Source organism: Drosophila novamexicana, unplaced genomic scaffold, assembly GCF_003285875.2.
Source record: "Drosophila novamexicana strain 15010-1031.04,08,12 unplaced genomic scaffold, DnovRS2.1 tig00000485-arrow-pilon, whole genome shotgun sequence".
NCBI lineage: Eukaryota > Metazoa > Arthropoda > Insecta > Diptera > Drosophilidae > Drosophila > Drosophila novamexicana.
In genome coordinates, this window is record NW_020824808.1 from 3950818 (window position 1) to 3973039 (window position 22222).

Sequence of the window (22222 nt, forward strand, 5' to 3'; positions counted from 1 at the left end):
AAAATCATGATGCCAAGTTTATAAGTTTATCTAAATTAAAGTCTAGATATCGAAATCGATTCCTTCTTCCCTTAAAGTTTTTTCGCGTTGCAGGCATTGCGATACAGTTATTATACCCTTAACCATTATATAACAATTTGTGGCTTGGTCCTTGCGGCGTGTGCTGGAGGCAGGCTTAAAGCCAAAGTTATCATCTGCCTGCATTTTGCTGTAATTTAAATATGCTTGGCGGTTTTCGTTTTTTGCCCCGTTGGGTGGGCAAAGCGGCAAAAGTTTTTCATAAGTATTTTATTTGCGGTCCACCCACTGTGTATACATACACATTTTGAAAAGGTGTTTGACCGGCAATAAGTCAATTTTGTTTGCGTTTTATTCACGCCGAGCTCTACGCTGCGAGCGGCAAACCCCACGCCCCAGATCTCTCTGGGGAGTTGGCCACCAAAAATTCAATGATTAATGTGCGCTGGCAGAGTTGTTGAATTGGGCGCGTTGCGAATGGGTTGGAGCGCAGGATGAGCATGGTTATGGCCATTGGAAACGTGGATCTGCTCCCAGCACACAACCCGTATCGGCAACGACGCCAATGTTGGCGGCACCAACTCACAATGACCTCAGCGTATTTCAAAAGTTTATTAATTTATTGGATTTATGAAGTCATTGAGCATTATGCGTGGCCGAATCGCATATCCCGTTTCGGGCATAGGATATTCATTTAGCGAAAGTATTCAATTTCGTTGCTTTTGTGGCAGTCAAAAAAGCGTAGCCGAAAAGGTAATTTGATTTAACAGGCCAAACTATGCGCTTATGTATTTGCATGCTATGCATCATTTATATCAAAACAAACATGCAATTTTACTGATTCCATTATACTGCCACTGTTTGAATGTGCATTTGTGTGGGCGTGTTTGTGTATTTCGTCGTGTAATTAGTTTTAATGCGAAATGCTTGGTCGTTTTAAAACTTTTGACTGCATTGAATTGTAAATCATTGTAGTTCAAAAGAATAAAAGCAGTGTCTAAGCTTAATTGCAAACCAAATAAGCATACAACCAGATTTCCGCATAGCTTGGCACAATCTTTAAATAATTTAACTGATTGCCATGATATTTTCTGTTCTTTGAAGGCACAATAAGCATTCAAGCCATGTATTCAGCTTTAAATTCGAATCCATTTCACAAAGTTAAATTTGATGAATTTATTAATTTAACTCCAAGAATATTCAATTAGAAGAATAATCAGCTCATATAAATATTGTTAAATAAATACTGCAAGTAAATTAATTCAAGATGTGCAATTGCGCAAAAGTGAATTAATGTTCCAGCAGATAGACACTATGAACACTTGACAGTATGATAGAGCTCATGGTAATTAATTTTCACTTAGTTTCGAGTGAAACTCTGGCTTTAATATTACCATAAAACAATCTAGGGCCAAAGCAATCTGTTATTCTATGTTTCTTTTTTTATGGTTGAAACAATGGGTCAGCGAATGACAGCATTGCAATTATTTGTATGTTAGATGTGAAGGCAATTGATTCGTTAATTAATGCAATCCCAGCACAAACAAAAACCCACACAAAAAGTAATTAAATAAACGAATTACTATCCCAGCAACCAAAACAAAACATTCCTATTACGAATATGTGTAATTATCAGCTCTGTGTGTCTGTGTGAACATTCAACTAATCAATGGAAAATTCTAAATAAATACGCCAGCTGAACTGGCAGTGTTTGCTTTGGTGTAGGCATATCATACATGTTTGGTACGTGCCCTGCAACCTTAAATTGACTTAAATTCTGTGTTTACAAATTTACGTGCCAAAAAAAAAGTGGGTGCAATTAAAAATTACGTAGTATTTTAATAGCAAAACTTTTCCCTTAAATGGTTATTTGGCTTGTTTCGTTGTTGGTTTTGTGGATTTTTTGCCGCATTTCATTAAACAAAACTTTGCCCACAGCAGCACAAGCAGACAGAAACACTGCTAGAGCCAGTTGAGAATTTAATAGCTTCACCTAAAGCTGTAATACGCTCTCTACTAGTTTGTTACAACCTGTGGCCCGGCGGACAGCGGACGTTGGACAGCTGAGGACATAGCCACTGCCGTGCATAAGGCACGCCCACACTCGTACACCCACAGACACACACGCACAGAGACGAAAATTTCATCAAAAGTGCCAACCTTGAGCACTTGGTTATTAAAATGCATTCAACCAAAATCTAAAAACTACCAAACTTAAAAAATAAAAATAAAATAATAACGACGACGATGCTAGAAACTAAACAACTTTTACAGGCAGTTTCGTTTGGAGGGATATTGCGTTTAGGTGCTGGGCAAAAGGAGGCTGCAGCTATTTGGCCATTGTTGGCAGGCGCCGGAGGCGGGCGTCGTCCACATTTTTGTCGTTACACTTTCTAGTTGGCTTTTTTTTTCTAGCACGTTGCGGCGTTGGCTGCCTTGCGAAAAATAATTAATTTGCATAATCCTTTGTAGCACTTTGCTTCATTCATGCCCGGCACGTTGGTTGCAGTTACGGCGACGGCGACGACGACGGCGACGACGACGGCGACGACGACGGCGACGACGACGACGACGACGACGACGGGGACGACGGGGACGACAGTGACTACATCGTTACCTTGGCCAAGCTCTGCAAATTCTGCAATGCAAATTACCTTAAGTGCGAGCCGCACAACACATCACCCACAAAAAAACAGAGTGCACAAAAAAGAAAACGCAGCTAACCTGAGCATCTCGCAAGCCTGCATTGTGCATGGCACTAAACAACCTAAAATCCTCGTAGATCTTAAGTTATGTACACACGCACAGCGCCAGCATGCATGTGTGTATTTTCTGGGGTTTTTTTTAGTAGCATAGCGAAGGTCGGACTAGGAGCCAATGCAGCTGTCTTCTTTCACGTCGCGAGACAAGTTAAGAAATGTGTAAAAAACACCTGCTGCCAGTTATTTAAGCAGCAGCAGACCAGGCAACCAACGCAGCCAGCTTGTTATGACGCGGGTGGCACGCCGCCTGCCCGGCAGCTTGGCTGGCTGCACTTCATCATACAAGTCGCCAGCAAAAGAGAAAGGAACAAGCCGATAAAGCAAGCTGAACCTGGTCGGTTGCCTGAACATAAAACTGGTGCCCTTAAGGGCCAATAGCAACACCCAAGCACTTGGCTTCAACATTCGGTTAACACGAAATATCTTGCCGCCTCTGATTTGTATCCGTGCAGTTCTCTGTTGTTCCAGCTCACTTTTTGCATGCTGCAGCTGCAGGCGCATCAATCTGGCTCACTTTAGCTTAGTCGCCGGAGAGATCACCAGATGAGGATGAGCGAATGTCTTGGCAAATTAGTGCAACGTCAAGCGGCAGTCGAAATTTGTCTGCTGTCAGTTTGTAGCCTGAGCTGCCCGCTGATTTATGTGGCACGTTGAAACCGTGTGGCGGATGCAGCCGCACAGAGCCTGGCCAGCATCTCAGCCGCCAATTGTGTTTCTGATGTTTCGGCCAGTGTCCATGCCAAGTTACATAACTCACAATCCGGTCGACTCGCTCACGACTCGGGGGTATTGCTAGTTTCTCAGCGGCGGCCGAGTTACTCAATTTGCCATATATAACCGCAGCCCCCCTACTTTTCTTGCAGTTAGGTTCTTAACTATTTTGCAAAAAACTACGCTTTCAAACCTCCTCATTCTCCTTCTCCTTCTCCTCCTCCACCTGCTCCTCCTTCGACGACGAAGACCCCCTTAAGTAATGAAGCAAACGCTTGCAGTTTTGTGGGTGCTGCTTCATTAAGTATGCCATAGCGTTGTACCTGCTTCGCAAGTATTTACACTTACACGCATACATATACTGTGATGATAGCTCTGGCTCTCTTAGCTATTTTCTTCTCTCTGTCTCCCTCTCTCTCAGGCTGTCGCTCGGTTCAGGTTCATAGACCTGGGCTGCACTATAAAATTTATGCTGGAATACCCGTTTGTCCTTGTTGCGGCGTCTGCCTGGGCCAAAACCCTGTGCGACCGGTAAAGTAAAATAAAGTAAGTATTTTTGGGTATTTGCATAAATTTTCTTAAGTGCATCAGGCAGTAAATTGCAATCGATGTTGTTATTGTTGTTGTTGTTGTTGTTGCTGCTATTGGTGTTGTTGTCGCTGGCGCTGGCGCTAGCATGGCATGTTGTTGTTCTTGTTTTCTTTTACACTCCTCTCAGGCCCCACGCTGCTGCACGCTTTCTATTCTTTTCTTTTCATTCTTTTTTTTATGTATTGCCTGCTAGCATGCTGCAAATTATATAGCACACTTTCCACACCTGGACAGGCCGTCTTTGACGTTGCCGTCGCCGTCGCAGTCGCCGGCCACGAGTACAACCTACAACTCAACACCCGTACGTTGGCTCGCTTCCGGCTCGCACACTTGGCCACCTTTCAACATGAGCCTTGGTGTCTGGCAAATTGTTTTCAAGGAACATGCAAAGCGCAAGTATTTAATTAATTTTTGCATATTTTATCTGTTTGAATTTGTTGAAGCATGTTAAAGGGCTTTTCCAATTCCCTTTCCCTCACCGGCATCGTCTTCATTCGGTCTCTCTGTGTCTCGGTCTTGGTCTTGGTCTTGGACTTTTACTTGTATCTTGACTTCACCCTTGTGTTGAAATGCTTAAGCCATTGATTGCATCTAAAGTGGCGGTATTTATACGTTTGAGCTCATTTAAATAAATTCTAAATAAAGCACGACCAACGAGCAGTACTGGCCATTGGCCACTGCAAATGCTACGCTCACAACACTCGGCCAATTAAGTTTGTGCACGACAGCATGTAAATGCCACTTTGACCTATCACACATGCCCTTTTACAGAAGCAAACTGCATGAAGGGCTTTCCTCAATATTTATATACAATCACTATGTACAAAATGTTCTGTGGTTTTCAAAATAAGGTTAAATGAAAAATAAAAACAAAAGCAACAACCTTTTAAAGGTTAAATAAAATGAGCTAGATAAAATTGTTTGAACACAAATATAGATAAATCATTTTTGATGTATTTACATTTTATGCAAAATTTCAGTTTAAATATTTATTCAGTTTAAAGTACAAATAAACAAAAAAATATAAAAAACTTGCCACTGAATAATTTCTATCCACAGTAAATGGGGAAACGAGTGTAAAAAATTGTCTCAAATTTTCCAATGTAAAATCTCATAAAATATTTTGGTCAGTTTTTTCGTAAAAATAAGTATCAGCTTATAAAATTGTTCGGAAAGTTTACACTGTGCAAGCTAAAACGTAAGTAGTTTTGCGTGTTGTTTCGTTGTCCGCAAACTTTGTTGACCAACTGTTTACTCACTTATACACCGAAATGCGTTTGTATAGGATTGTACACAGAGAACGTTCACTGTATACGTATGTATGCCTGTGTGTATATTTCATAGCCAGTCAGTTCATAAATTGCTTCTCGTGTTGTTGTAGCTGTAGCTTATATTGCTTTGCCTTTTGTTCAAAAATCAATTATGTTGTCATTGTCATGCTTCTGACCTGCCCCTACCCCAATTCCCTACGACTTCTACGGTAGAAGCTCATAGCCGACCACAACTGTTATCACACCTAACGCTCTTTCAAAACACGTTGCTCAAACAATTGACTGTTGGCACCCCTGATGGACTAAAGGTCTGGTGTGTTGTGCAGGGGCTTGAAGGGGAGGTGGCGCTAGCGTGCGCCGCTCTCACTCTCCAGTTTACGTGGCCATAATGGACCCTCATCAGTCTCATTATTTATGCGACGTGCGGTTTCTTTGGATTTTGTTAGATTAAAAAGTGCCTGAGGGTTTGCCGAGCAGCTTGAACGTCACCGCACGGTCACCGTGGTCAATACAGCTATGCGAGCCCAAAGGCAAAGCAGGTCGAACCGGTCAGGTATTGTCGTTGTTCCTGACCGTGGCCCTGGCCCTGGACATGGCCCAAGCCCTGCTGGTTTATGGCTCTTGCACGCGCCCCTTTTACTCAGGCGACTATTTGTTAAATTTATAAAATAAAATACAAGCGAAAAGCAAAAAAAGAAAGCTAACCAGTCCGGTCCGGCCTATTCACGAGCAAGCCATGTTAAGAGATTGGCATTAGCAATGATTTTTTTACGACTGAGCCTGTAGCAAGGCTGACGGGCCTTTTCGCACTGTTTAAAGATTAATGTGACAGCCATTGAATATTTATTAGTTGTTACTTTGCATATAATTTGTGGGCCTCGCTAACTGCCATTGATTGGGCCAACCTGCATATTTAAATGTGCCAGCAGTCAGGCTGTTGACTCTGCGGTTTTAATTTGTCAAAGTGCGCTAATACGAAATTAATTTGCCCGAGTCAGGGCAGCTTGCTCCCTACTGGTGGGGAGTCTGCCAAGGCGCTTGTCCACTTTGCGGTCAAGACAAATGGCTTCTGCTGGTGAAATATTAAAAAAAAATAAAAGAAGAAAAGGAAGGAAAAATAAATTTGTTGCCTGCTGCCCTTTGGTTACGCCATGTGGCGCAGTACTCGTGCCCAAGTCCATGCCCGTGGCCGAATCCGTGTCCATGTCTGAGTACAAGTGTAGAAGCAATTACGTTAAATAAAACAATAACAAAAGCAAAGTGTAAAGCAGACAAATAAACAAAAGGCAAGCAAAATACACACGCATCTCGGCAAGACAAATTGTTGCAGCAGCTGCATGTTGTGCCAATAAACAAAACAAAATACATATAACAAGGCTATGACTGTGTCGGATAGCATGAGAGCCGTACTTAAGCCGGAGATGCAACAATATCAAACCCAAATTAAATGAAATAAAGGAAAATAAAACAAACAGTTTGCGCAAACAAAGTAAACCAAATAATGAGAATATTGCATTAGTTTTGACCAATGGCAGTGCCCGAAAGCGAGCTGCCCGCTAGTAAAAGTCCATGTTTGAGCATCGGCTAAAAGCATTAGCCGCAGTGACATCACAACAACCAACTATCTGCTAACACACACGTTACCAACAGCAGTTCAGAGACACACGAACACACAGACACTTGACTGCAGCGCCCAATGCTGACGCCGACGACATGCATCTACAATGGCGACAACATGCTACCACGGCCAGCAGCAGGAGCAGGAGCAGCAGCGGCTGCTTGGGGATTGCTAACCCAAAAGTAAAATGTTTTTACACTTAAAGACAAAACCAGAGATGCAGCCAGAAAACAACTTGGTCCCTGTGCATGTTGAGGTTTGGGGCCAAAATCTTTTAGCCCACTCACGCAGCCGAATGCCGAATGCCAAATGCTGCCCTGTCCCGGGTACTGAAACGTTTGCGGCTGCGGTTTGCACTTTTTGGTCTTTGAAGCTATACAACTGTATCTGGGTGACTGTGTGACTATATGCTTTGCCTCTCTGCATCTGTGTGGGCTGTGACTGAATAGCAACAATAACAACAGTTGCTTGCATAGGTCCTTGCAAGCTGTTGTCGCTTTCGTCCTCGTGTTGCATTGACAGAAGATTAGTGTGAAGCAACAATGTGAAAACAGCGCTGCAGGGGTGCACGCCATGCAACCAACACAAACAACCACACCCACACACACACACACACATACAATTACACAGCTATTGCCACTGCTGCACACAGCAGCAATAGCGGAAATGGATGGCGGGGTGCCTCAGCAGACATTTTTATTGCGAAGCGCTCGCTTTTTAAGTTGTTCCGAATTGCATTTGGAAATGTTGCTGGGGGTGCTGCTACTCCTGCTGCTGCTGCTGCGCCACTTTTGCTCAAGAATTACGTAATTTAATGAAATTTAATAAACATCAACGGCAACTGTTAAGTCGTTGACGCCTTACCGCTTTCTGTCTTTGTGTGCGTCTTTCTTTCGGCTACGACAACGGACCCGGCGACGCTGCCAACTTGAGCTTTATTAAATTTCACGCATGCTACGCGCCCTGCCAAACCTGAAAATGAATGCACATGCTACCGTTGCCCTACAACGCCCCTACCCCTGACTGACTGACTGACTGACTGACTGCGGCTGTTGCTGGCGAAGGCGACGCGAATAGGGTGCAAAATGTTTGCACATCTGCATATAAATTCCTCTTATTTTTGCTAGCACCCAGCCAGGCGGCAGCAGCTTACACACTTCTTTTTACATTTTTTTTTTTTTGGTCGCCATAGCCAATATTTGCATTTGCATTCTATTTCGCGTTTTTTCTAATACCATTGTCGCTGCTACTAGTACGACTGCTGCTGTACCTGCTGCTCTGCAGCTCTAGCTGTTGTTGTTGTTGTTGTTGCTGTTCACTTACACTGTTTACATAAACATTTTTTCGACACAACACATTTCGTTGCACAAATTTACATTTAAATTAAATTTTAAGTGCATTCTGAACTAAACTAAGCTCCTAGCTGCATTATGTGTATGCCCGTCTGTGGACATGTGTGTGTGTGTGTGCGAGTGTGCGTGTATACGCGAGGCAATCAGAACTCAATGCGTGCACTTTAGGTTTATGGCCATGTAGACGACAGGCAGGCAGCCGGGCAGGTGTTCCAGGCCAAACTGACAATGACAGGTTAAGCGCCAACTACGTGGTGTGCGGTATACATTGTTGTGGGCTTCATGTCTGCGACAGTTCCGGTCCGCGCTCAACAGCAACAACTCTTGCACATATCCATATTGATTGTTATCAATTTTGGTTATAACATAGCCGAAGCACATGCAATTTACAGTGCGATTTTTCATTGGCAACGTTTTAATAGATATTGCAGCCACTTACATCTACGAGTTCTCTGTGTTTGTGTATAAATTATTTATGTATTACATTTGCATATTTTTTATGCATGTATGTAAGTTAGTTCTGGCCCCAATTGCAATGTGAAATAAAAATACTCTTACATTTTTGTGTAAAAATTAGTCAATACATAATTTATAAATTGAATATTAAAGCAAAAATATATGTTAAAAAAAATAAAATAAAACAATATTCTTGCATATAAAACAAACCGAATCAAACTGAGTTTATTAACATTTACTATTATTCTAGAGTTGATTATAAAAATAGAGTTTTCCCTTGATCTTTTTCGCATTTTTTTATGCATTTTTTGTCGTAGCTTAGTGCATATATTCTACGAATACCAAATTAAACTAATAAATGAGGCTGCATTCCCAAAGTTTTTGGTAGTAATATATACAATATATATATACGACCCACTGACATTGCCAGTTAAACTGTCAATTCAATTACACATATATGTTTCTTTTTTTCAAAATAGCTCTGTGCATGCCATTTGCATACGTTAGTACAATAAACAAATAAATTGCTTATTTCTTTTAAAAGCCTAACATAAGCAAATTAAATTTTTTTTTAATAAAAAATATTGTTGGATTTGAGGGTAGCCTTGTTTCCATGTCTGGCATTTATATAAAATGGCTAAAAACCTTTGTGTTATTAGAGTCCAAGTAATCGGCAAAAATGAACAGATTTAATTAAATGTTCAAAATAAGGAATGTGGCAATATAAGCAAAAGCTGCGAGCTTATTTTTAAGGAATATTAAAGTCCAAATTTAATGGCCACTTGTGGCAGTGCATATGTTTACACATTCTTAAGTATGCACCAGAGATGCACACTTACATTTCAGTCACTTACACACGCACACACTTGTAAGTGTGTGTGTATAGCACATACATAACAACATGCACACACATTGTCAAGTACGCTAGTACAGAAAATTGCATGCGACCACATTGAGAGCCTGGGCAGAAAGTGCCGAAATTGAAAACGACGCTGCAGCAGAATGTACTCAGAAGTGAAAGCCAGCCAACCGTAAGCCGTAAACTGTTTGAATGCATCGTGCGGTTAAAGATGCCAAAGTTTTACGCTGTAATAGAACACAAGACTTAGAGGTTCGCCTCAACTATAGGTATTAAATCCAACCAACACACAAATCCCACAGAAGGATGCTGTACTATATTTGATGCTTATTGTAATAATTGAACATAGAGTTTGCATATTAATTTAATAATCTTAATTCTCATTCTTAATTTTCTATGGTCAGCTATTCACTTTAATGCATTTAATTATTGTATGGAAATTTTGCTTGTTGTTTTACAAGCAACTTGAACTATTTATTTGATTTTGCATTGCATATGCTTAAGCTGGACAAGGCATAAGCTGCTTTAATATTTTTTTCATATCAAAATTCTAGATCTTGGCATGTAATGCTTACATCTATGCGATTTGCAATTTAATACCTTAAAAATTAAAATGCACTTAGCTGGATTTTAGATAAAACGACTAGATGTGAAAAACACCTCGAATTATGCAATGCTTAAGCTTGACGTTTCCATCGCAATGCTGCATGCGGCAACACAATGCCGCATGCATGCCAAACGTTGACAGCCGCAACATATCAACCTGAGATTTTCTTCTACCTTTTTCATACTTATTTTGCGGAGCTCTTATAAAATAACGCAGCGTTTTTAATTTTCTTCGAAAATTGCAAGGAAGTGCTGGATGTTTTTGCTTTGATAGCGACGGGACTGCCTTGGCAGTGACTGCATGAGAAAATATTTTTTTTCTCGTTTGTATATTTTCTTGTTTTCTTAAAACGAAGAAAAACAAGAAAGCTGCAAGCGCTGGAAACACATGAAATATAAATAATGAAAGCGAGGTCGAATGCACGCATTCATGTGGGCTGCTGCTACCGCTGCAACTGCAGCTGCAACTGCAACTGCTGTCGGCATCTCTGTTGCCGCCTCTATTGCTGCACTCTGATACTTCCCTCATCCACTTGCTCAGTCAGTCAAGTCACTTTGTCAATCCGTGTGGAGCGCCAGCAACGAGCTGGAGCCGGAGCCGGAGCCAGCGCACAAATTTGCATGACGTCAGAAGTCGAATTTACTGGCTGTGAGTAACCGTTTGGGGGAAGCGGTTTGCGGACTGCGGACTGCGAACTGCGTACTGCGGCCTGCAATATTTCCCAGCATTCAGCCTTTTTGCTAGAGAGTCTTGTTGGTTTTGTGCTGGCAGCGTGTATATTTAATTAAAACAGGATTAATCTAGCAGAAACAATACTTCACTTAATGCAGCTCCAGCAACAGCACATGGCAGACTGCCGCCGATGGTGCTGTTGAAGCTGAAGCTGAAGCTGTGGCTACTGGTTCTGTTCCTGCCTGCGGCTGCGGGCTGGCTAACAGACTCGTTGGCTTGCCTGGCAGGCGGACTGGCAAGCAATGCCTGGATGCTGGCTGCTGGCGGGCCCAGACTGAACGTAAACAATGGCGTTAACCGTTCTTATACACACATGCACACTTTCGCAAAAACAATCTTATTCACGGGCGTGCATAAAAACTTTTGTCGGCTGCCCCAAATAGTATGCTAGGTTTTCTGATATGTTATGAATATCCTTCGAATCCGACAGCTAAGCGAGAGCCTTCAGTCATTGAAGGTGGCCAATCAAGGAAATTGCGTGCTCACATGTCAAACAGAGGCTAAAGAAACTATACGAAGAGCTGGAGTAGCACCAAAGAAAAACAGACGAATGAAACGTTTTTGGCCATTTACTATCGACTTTAATTAATATTTACCTTGGGAGCCGCTTGCCGCTTTACCAACTATTAGCCAAGGCAAACAGTTTTAACAGCTTTGGCTGCCTTAGCTTTTAGACCGGGCCCATCAAAAACTTGACTATCACAAGTGGCAGTCAAACGGAGGGCAAATAAACAAAATATACGTTAGAGCAGCAGCAAATTTCGTTCTCTTCTATTAAATAATTTGAAAAAACCAAAAAAAAAAAAAAAAAAAAATGAAAATAACAACAAAACAACAACAAAAAAATAAGCAGCAAAAGCCAAGAAGCAGAACAAGCGGCAAACCTAGCAAAAATCTACACCAGGAAGTGCTATACACAGGCAATGCCAACAACAACAGCAACAGTAACATGAGTCGAAATTGTAGTTGTACAAACACGTCAGCTTTTAAATTACTTGGCCTAAAGGTAAATTGAGCGGAAGTTAAAATGTTGGAAAAAGCAGCATGAAAAAAATAATCCAAACCAAAACACAGGCAAGAGCTTGCTTCTACGGCAGACACTCGTGCCGTAACGGTATGCAATGCCAGCGAATAGAGCTGCTCCTACTGCTCCTGCTCCTGCTGCTACTGCTGCTGCTGCTTGTGGTGGTGTCCATAACAACAACAACAGCAAAACCAGACGGGCAAGGCGGCACACGGCAAATTTGCCGGGAGTAAACGCAAGAATAATAACAACCGAAAGCAAGTTTTTTGGCTCAAGTTGTTGTTGTTGTTTCTGTTGTTTCTGGTGTTGCCGCTGCTGCTATGAAATTCAGTGGCACACAAAACGTAATTTCAACTAAACGAACCGACAAACAAAAAAAAAAAAAAAAACACCAAAACAAAAAGGGAAGAAATAATATCAAAACAAACAAAAACACAAACAAAGCAAAACAACTGCAATTGCAACGAAATATTATTTTTAGCTTGCTGCATCCTTCCTGATGCCTTGCGGCGGTCAGAGCGCAGCGAAGCCTCAAACCTGGCCAGACCCCACTAAGATTCACATGCGCACGGGATAAGTTGGCAGAATTTTGCAATAATAAAATATTTGCAATGTACTCGAAGCAACGGGCATCGCCAAGGCAATGGCAATTCCAACGGTGCGACGCCAGCGGACTGGCAACTGCATTTTCATAAAGTGCAGCTCATAAAGGAGGTCGTGTGGGTGGAAATTTGGGGTGGTACTGCTCCTGCTGCTGCTGGTGGCCCGGAGCTAGTGCAGGCGGCAACGGTGTGCATGCTACGGGGCAAAAAAAAAAAACTCAAAATAAATATGAGGCAGCAGCCAACAGTGGCAACAACAATAACAAGCCGAATCAAACAAACAACAATAGCAGAAGAAAGAAAGTACACAAATATAAAAACATAACAAAAAAAATTTAAAAAAAAAAAAACAAAAATGGTAATAATAAAAACCCGCGAAAATATTTGCAGCGGGCGTTGAGAAATGTTGAGCAATAAAAATTGCATTTTTATGCTGATGTTTGAATTTTGCATGCAAATGAAAAACGAACAGCGACCGACGCGTCGGCAACAAAATGGCTTGGAAACAAAAGGGCAGCGTTCCCGGCTTTGTGGGGATCACTCTCCCTCTCAAATGCTTACACATCCCCTTCTCTCTCTCACTCTGTCTATTTCTGTAAGGCAGGAAGTGCTGGCACTGTTGTTGCTATTGCTGATGTCAGTAGCAGCGCCTGCTCGCAGCTTAGCTGCGACTTTGCGCCCACGCTGCACGTGTTTATGACTTTGAATTGCAACTTCATCCGCCGCGTTGGCCGCCGTTGCAAACGTTGGCAGCATGTGCCGTCGCCACGCTGCCGTTGCCATTGCCGTTGCCGTTGCTGTTGCTGTTGCCGTTTGCTGTCGAGTGCAATGATGGCGGCGCATAGCGCGCATTGTGACGCGAAATGGCGTCGAGTTGAATAATCCAACATGGCGTTTTGCCACCGTAACGACCGCTACAGTTTATTTGTATATGTGTGTCGGTTTGTGTGTGTGTGTATGTGTGTGTGTGTGGCTGTCTGAGTGTGAGGGCTGTGTTGTCTGCTTCCGGCAGCCGGATAAAAAACTTGGCGTTAAAGTGTTAATATTTTGAGTTTTGAGAGCATTGTCGTCCTCTGCACTGGCAGGGCATGCAAATACAGTACTGGTACAACTGCAACAGCAATAGTAGGCCCAACGGAAAAGGGCCAAAAGGGCCACGCCTCCGACACTATATCCCCTTGACGTTGACACTTGTTCAATTCAAATAGCATGCCATTGCGACGACATTGATGTGCCGGCACGGAATCCGCCGGACTGCAACTACAACTGCAACTGGGACTTCAACAGAAACTGGCAGCATGGCGTGCCGCATACCGTATACCATGTCAGCCCAGGCACATTTATGTTATCTTTAATTTTCGTTACGAAATTGGCCGTAAGAGTGCAGTTCGAATTGCCAATCTACAAGTATATTTATATTTATTTATTTTTTACAATATCGCTGTGGCCCAATGACAACTCGTATTAAGTAAGTTCGCCAAGCCCATTGACTGCCAGAAGTTGTTAACTTTCTGATAACATGTGGGATTTATGCTTATAGATTCAATGTTTATTGATTGGGTATTGCAAAATATTTATTTTTAGCATAAGCTATCTCTCTCTCTCTTTTTAAAGACAATCACATCAAATAATATATATTACTTGAATAGTTAAATATAAAAAAGGAGCTACATTCACAAATATTATGCAAGTTTCCACGAAGTCGCTTTGAAATAATTACTTGTGTATACAGAGAAGCAACCAGGGGGATAAAGGCAAGAATTTTCTGAGCCGAATCAACCTAAGATTCTTAAATAAGGTATAAAACTTACATAGTTTCAAAAAAGTTTAAAATGGTCTTAAAGTCAGTTCAAAAATTCTTAAATCACCTAAAGAAAACTCTTAAAAATTCAAGAAAAATTAAAATTATTTAAAATTAAAATACCTCTGAAACTACTGTGCTCAAGGATCGGTTAAGCAAATCAGTCGAGCGCCAAAAATTAAGAGAGCTTTTGTTTTCCAAAATGGAATAGATCAAATTCAAACAGATAATTATACAGATAAGTATAAGATGCAGCCATCTCGATTCGCAAGACCGAGTAAATATTTGTAAGTTTTGCTTATTGTATTATGCACGTTTAGTTTAATGCGCGCCTAACTTTAATGAATACATTTACTTATATATACATACATATGCATACATACATAAATAATGGAATTTGAGTAATCGTTTTAACCAACAGAGATAGTTTTTAATCTTTAAAATTGGATTGTTTTTGTTAGAGCATGGTCAATATAGGCTTGAATCAATAGTAACAGCTTAGTCTCATTAAGCCAAAAAATATCAAAGAAATTAATAAAAATTGGTCGCACCTAAAAAGTCAAACTAAAGATAAGAATCAGATACAAGAGTCCCTTATTTCCGATATTGCTGTAATTTCAAGCTTTGATTTGATTTAAGTACAAATTTCTAAGAGTTTTCTCTCTGTGTACGGATATCAAAAACATGTAGGATTATTTAATTAATTTAAACTGAAATAAGATTTAAATATATTTGCAGAAAATTTGGTATATTTGTCTGCAATTCGAGCTGACTAATTAAAAGAAGTAAATTGGTTTTCGATTTAATAATTGCTGGCATTTTGGTTATTTGTTAAATGTCAAATGAATTGGGAGGGAGATTTTAAATTAACTGAGCTGGGCCCAAAAAAAGTAATGTGTCAAAACCTTATCTACCTATTTATTCTTGTTAATCTTTGGCATTGTCTGGAACATGAAATTAGAACTCGTATCATATGCCGTAATGGAAAGACTTTGAACAGTGTGAGAGGCAGTCTGTCGGCTAGTGCCAGAAGCTCAAGCTCGGTTGCTTCCAATCGAATGCAATGTCGCATCTTCTCTAATTGTCGGCTTTAATTAAAAATTAATTATCAGCATGTTGCATCTTGTTGTTGATTTTACCATGGCAAACAGTCTGACAAACGAGCATGCAGACGCAGACAGTTTGGCTGGCAGCTTGGTCATGTCACATTAACCATACGCACTGTGCGCAGTGCGCATAACTGGAGGCCATGTCGCATTAACAGTCCGGCCAGACACACACACACACCGGCAAAGCCGCACAGCCGCACAGATGGCCTTGCAACTTAAATTGTCAGGCAGACATTTAAAACCAGTTCTCATCAATTTCAGCGGGCATATGCTTAACTTTACTTGCGGTGATTTTGCAACTTGGCCGGAAAGTTTCAGGTAGTTGCTAGATAGTTGACTGTTTACCTGTTTGTCAGTTTGCCAGTTTGCCGGCTTGCCCGACTGGAGTGCTTTGCACATTGACAGCGTTAATTAACTTTTAATTTAATTTCGCGTAAATGAGTTTTTACTGTCAGCGAACTCTGTTGCATTGGAGCTGAAGCCGGCCGGATGGACGCTTCATGCTTTCAAGAGTGGTTTTCAAATGTGGCTTCGGGTGCCGCAACTGTGACTGCGACTGCGACGGCGACGGCGACAGCGACAGCGACGGTAACCGTGAATTTGTACGCTGTACGCCAGTGTCAATTTATGCCACCAAAGTGAAAATCCAAACTGAAAGATTTATGTACGTGCTGCGGTATATGCATATACCCATGCATATGTATGTACATGTATTATTTATTATATTTTCGTTGGTAAATGTGATTTATATGAAAATCTCAGCAGCAACATCGCCAACTCTGTCGCTGAATGTGCGTGTGAAATATTTTGCACCGTTTGAGATTTTTAAATTCAATTTTTAACACCCAATATGAAAGCAAGTTCCAACGCCTGCGCCAGCGCCAACGCCAATGCCAATGGCGAGGGTTATGCCTGCGGCAGCCAACACATCGCTGTCGCATAAATAAGTGCTTCAGACCACTGTGCAGCCAGCAGTATGAGATTGAGTGCCAGAGAGGGTGAAAGAGATGGTCATGTGTGCTTCACAGAAGGTGTGTGTTTTATTAATTGCCAGAGCCGTTGCCGCTGCCGCTGCCGTTGCCATTGCCGTTGGCGATGCTGACGCTGATGCCGCAACAGCCGCTGCTGCCGCAGAAGCCAGCGAGAAATATTCCAGCAACGCACGCATGCGGTTTTTTTCGTCCCAGCGAGTACGAGTCCAAGTCAGGCCACTAGCAGAGCATATCGTTAATGAAAACTGATTCTAGTGCCATTAACGTACGAGCTCTTCAGACCAAAGCCAACACGTTCAAGTGAAACGCCACCGACCCCGACAGCCGCACGTCCCCGGCTCCAGCTACAGCTCCGGCTCCGGCTCCGGCTCGTTTTTACTCATGCGTCACCAACTGACTGAGCCACTGATTGCGTCCTGGCAGTACGCGCAGTCTGTTGCCCACGTTCTGAATCTGCTTTTGCTACAGCGTCAGCTTCGGTGTGTGGTTCAGGTTCTGGTTCAGGTTCGCGTTTCTCGCTCTTGTTGTGCCCGCTGACGACTTAATGACAGGCATACAAAATACAACAACGGCGTGAAAACTGCATGCCTGTGCTGTTTTCGATGATTACCTTTTAATGCAAAATACACACACACACACACACAAGCATGTACATGTACACGTATATGTACATATATGAAATGAAAAGCCAGAACAGAGGCAGCAGCCAAGCCAAGCTGACAACCAGGCTGCGCAAAGAAAGAAGGGCCAGCCGGGGGTAACTGGGATCTGGACCAAGCTCTGTCATGGCATGGCATGTGTAAATGACGCTTAAAATTGAAAAATTAAATGAGAAATTATTATGTGTGGCGGCAGCGCCAAACAAGAGATGGACTGAGCTAAGGGGCTTCCAAGCACATGTGATCCCAGCGGGACGTGCGTGTATATATATATATATGTGTGTATGTGAATGTGAGATGGTGTGAGGCTTCGCGTCATTAAATTAATTTGTCAAATATGTATAAAATAATAAATTACCTTTTTGTCAGTTACTCGTTTATTAATTTGTACATGGCAACAACTTTTCGGTGTTGTCCTGGCGCTCGCTTCAAAATGAATGACTGCACAAAAAGGTTTTCGGGGGAAAAAAGGTGCCAACAAGAGCGGCTAAAAGTCAACTAGCATAAAAAATTATGATGTGTAAAAAGCGAACATACAGTATAAAACGTGTGTGTATTGTGCATGTGCTCTGGGCGTCAGCGTGGGCCTCGCCGTGGACACGAACATCGACTGAGACCGAGAATGGGCGGCCAATTTGGCGCAACCTGCGCATCATGTGTAGCATTGTAGCATTTAATAGCAACGTGGCAATGGCAATCATCAACCGATGCTCAACGTCATATGTTTTCTGCGAATTATTTGTTTTTTTATTTATCATTTATCGTACTTTTCGTTGGGGGGGCGAGTAGGGTTTATTTTTATTGTATGCCAAAAAGCTGAATGATTTATGAGTTATTCAATGCAATGACGGGCAGTTTGTTGTGAGTATCAGAGCGGCTGTTTGTCTGTTAAATTATTTTTTAATGTGTCTATTAAAAAACACAACAGCTGCAACAGCAACCAACAACCAACAACCAACATACAACAACCAACAGCCGACAACCGGCGGCTGCAATTGGATCAACTGCTATACGGCCCCGACCGTATATCGGGAGCAGGCTCAGGACCAGATCTGGTCTCAACATGCCGCCCGTCGTGTTGGGGATTTTGTGCCAGCATTAACATGAGCCAATACAAATGGCATGCCAAATTGTTGTGGATGAACAAATTTGCCGCTGCATATGCGAGCGAGTAATAAAAACTAGTGGAACCAAAGCCGAATGCGATTTGGTGTGGTATTTGTTTTAAATTACCCTAGCGTGTAAGTGATGAACAAGTAAATATTCCGCACATAAAAAAACCCCACAAAAGCAACAAACAATAAAAACAATATAAACAACAAATTGAGCAGTGGACAACAACAAATTTGTGTCTGAGCCTGTGCCTGGGCTGGACCATGTGCATTGGCTTAAGCCGACCCCAGACAAAGTGGAGCATTGAACAGACTCGAGATGATTGGATTTTGGTTGGACTGGACCATCAGTGATGAGCCATAAAACTATTGTGGCTATTGTCTTTAAGAAGAGCACATGTGGGATTTGCAGTTGCTTTGCTTTATGTAAAATGCCCATGCAGGCATACAAAATTGTTAGTATGGCAACTGCATAATCTGGCAAAGTCATTTTAGGGTTTATATAAAATGAAATATATATAAAATCCCGCTGTCATTCGGCATCAATCAAAACTCAAGCAAGTTGTCTGGGTTCCATTAATTTGAATTCTTTTTGTATGATAAGATTCGGAGAAAGAAAGTATCATAAAACTACATGCTTTAAACAGTAACTGAACATAATCCAAGATAGTTTTATCATTATTATTTGTTTTTGTAATACGTAATATAGTTATAAGAAATACTTTAGAGAGAAACAAATGCTAGAAATTAAAAATCGCTTTTTTGTGGGTAACGATAATTTTTATTTTATATTTCATTTAACACACACACTCAATCAGGGCGCAAACTATCCAAACTATTCACCAACTACACCTCCATTCCAGGCAGCGGCTACATTACTTTGAAGTTTGCGCTCACTGTGGTAACCCAAGCTGCCAACATGCAGGTGGAAAGCAAACGTAAATGTTAAAATGTTTACCCAAGTCAAATTGTTAACTGTAATGACCAATTCGAAAAGTCGATTAACAAAGCACCTGCATTTGCCTCTACCACACTTCAACGCAATTACCCCATAGTTGGGGTCTGGCGTCTGTCAATCGCTTTAACACCATCAGCGCGCCAACAGCTGTGAAAACTGTGGATCAAATGAAATGTCGTCGATCTTTGACTGAGCAACTGCGAATTGTAATAAGGATACGGGTATCCATGTCGAATCCAAATGCATTCAGTCATGGCTAAATTAAAATATGCTCATTAAGGACGACCCGAACAATGGCTGTCCGTTGTAAATAAGCACTCTGTATGCTTGTTCGGCCCTGAATGGTTTGTTTAACTATTTTTATTTTTATGTGGTTGGGGTGAAGCGGGACATGTGATGTATTAATTTAGAGGAAACTAACAGCAACCGCACCAGCAACAACAGCAACTGGGTGAGCGGCTAGAACGACAATGACACCGGACACAGCCACAGCCGCAGGATGGGAGTAAAACTATTTCACAGCTAAAAATGCTATTATGCGTTTGTATTAACACGGACACACACTTTCCCCCACCCGGGCACACACGTAAGAGGAGGAGCAGCAGCTAAATAGTGTAGCACGTGCTGGTAACAAACACAGGTAGCCAACATTCTAACATTAACAAGCACGTCGCATGCAAACTAACTGTACCATTGGAGCAGAAATATCACTGATACGAATCATATGCGGCAGCGCCAAAAACGCAAAGCATGCAGGCAACATAGTTTGGAGTCCGACGCACACACAAGCACACACACACAGATGCGAGGGCTGCTCAAAGAATAACGTATAGAAGCTACGCTCACAATAAAATGCTGCATACATTATTTACAACTGCTAAGATATAAATTTTTAGAAAATATTTTATACTTTTTAGAAACCTTATTCTCCCTCTCAGAAAATATTTTATTCTTTTTGAACAGCCTATTCTCCCTTTCAGAAAATATGTTCTTATAATGTATAAATTCTGCTTTTTTGTAGAAAAAATTATAATAATATGCTCAACAACCTAGTCAATATATAACACAAAAACACACACGGCAAAGATTAAAATATACACAAATTTAGATCTAGACTGTTTACAATTGCTATTTAGCTAATTGAAGAGGCGACCCGCGTGTGTTCTCCATGCGTGCAACTCTAGCGTACGCTAAATAGTTGGCGAATATGAGATACAGAAGCATCCTTTGTTACACTTGAACGTGGATATATATGTATGCATACATATATACATGTCAGCTTACACATAGACATACCTGTATGGGATGCTGGCAAAAGTTAGTTACGAGCTCCAAACAATGATATTACGTAAAATATTTTGAAATTGCTGCTGCTACAGTCATGGGTGTTGTCTGTTCACTGGTCGTTGTCTATGTGTGTGCGTGTCGGTGTGTGCGTTGTCTATGGGGGCGTGGCAGCGGTCTTGGGATTGCGGCCATGTGGCATGTGACAGCAAAGCGCTGCTGACTCCGCCCCAGCACCTTTGTCGTAATTGTGTGGCACATGACCCCGCCAGTGTATCCCAGCGACAGTCTCATGTATGGCACCCTTTCGAGCAACGAGTGGGAGGTGCAATGGCAGCAATAACCACAATTTCAGATGGTGCTCGGCAAAGGTGCCCAGGCGTCGCCCTAGCCGACTCTGCGCCCTCAAAATGCCCCCCATGCTGCCGTGGCCTAAACGTAAGCTCATTACATTTTGGCTTTGTTTTGGACTAATTAAATTTGAATGACTATTTTCACTTAAAAAGTTTTTGCCAGCATTGTTGCTGTTGTCGTTGCTGCACGGGCTGCTGTTACGGGTGAGCACGGTGTCAGGGGCGGGACAGCTAAGGGCAGCCGGTTGTGCAAAACTCTTGAGTAAGATATAAACAGAAGCCGCAGCCCGAACCCAAGAGCAGAACAGGAACCAACCCTTAGCATAAAATGCCAAAGTGTCGCACGGTTGTCACACAAAATATTAGAAATAATACTTAACCATAGAATTGCACAGCTTTCTGGCTGCGGGAGTGGGGTTAATTGTTCGCCAGGCGATGCCAAGTGCCAACACCCACAAAACAGGCAAACAATTTTTTTCTGCTCTTGCTCCATGGCGTGGGTTTTGAAATGTCAACTGTGAAATTAGCAGCGGAGGCAAATGGCAACCGGAAACGTGCGGCAAACCGGATATAAGCAACGCTGACTGCAGCAACAACAACAACAACAACAACAATGCGCGTTTTATTTGAAATCTGTCATCGAATTCATTTTCTGACGTCAATATGTACATTTGCGTGAAAATATACGCCACATAAGTAACATATATAAAGCTAGAAATCAACGTATATGTTATTTAAAATGAATTAAAATTAAATGCGTTGCAGTCGCATTCGATTTTTGCCATTTCATGCGCATCGCATGCTAAATAAATGGTCTCTGGGATAATAGATATTAATGAATTTTGCGCAACATGCAACCAACAATAAAACGTATCATGCGCCAAAAAAAAAAAAACAAGTAAGAGGTTCTAGTCGGGAGCTCCCGACTAGGGGATACCCTGAACCCTCTTCTTCCAACATCAATTGCATATATATATTCTATTTTAGAAGCTATATGTCAAGTTTGGTGACTCTAGCTCTTATTATTTACCAAAATTGCCCAAAAAACAGCATATCGATATCGATTTTTATCGATTGCTTGGAAACGGAGTAAGTTATCGATTATCGGAAACAAACTCGATCTGCGCGGGAACTAGGAGTATCTGCATCTAAAATTTCAAGTCTCTAGCTCTTATAGGTTCTGAGATCCTTGCGTTCATACATACGGACGGACGGACGGACGGACGGACGGATGGACGGACGGACGGACGGACGGACGGATAGACAGACGGACATGGCTAGATCGACTCGGCTATTGGTGCTGATCAAGAATATATATATACTTTATGGGGTCGGAGATGCTTCCTTCTGC

At 41.9% G+C, this 22222-nt stretch overlaps 1 protein-coding gene across 1 annotated transcript in view; it reads right to left on the reverse strand.

The window, feature by feature from the left end:
• Nucleotides 1–13927, reverse strand: part of LOC115761496 — a 33446-nt gene extending 19519 nt beyond the window's left edge. Inside the window, 5 exon segments of the mRNA XM_030703263.1 lie at nt 13186–13375; nt 13407–13558; nt 13594–13705; nt 13762–13825; nt 13828–13927. Coding sequence (XP_030559123.1) covers nt 13186–13375; nt 13407–13558; nt 13594–13705; nt 13762–13825; nt 13828–13927 — 618 coding nt within the window.
• Nucleotides 13928–22222: the final 8295 nt, after the last annotated feature.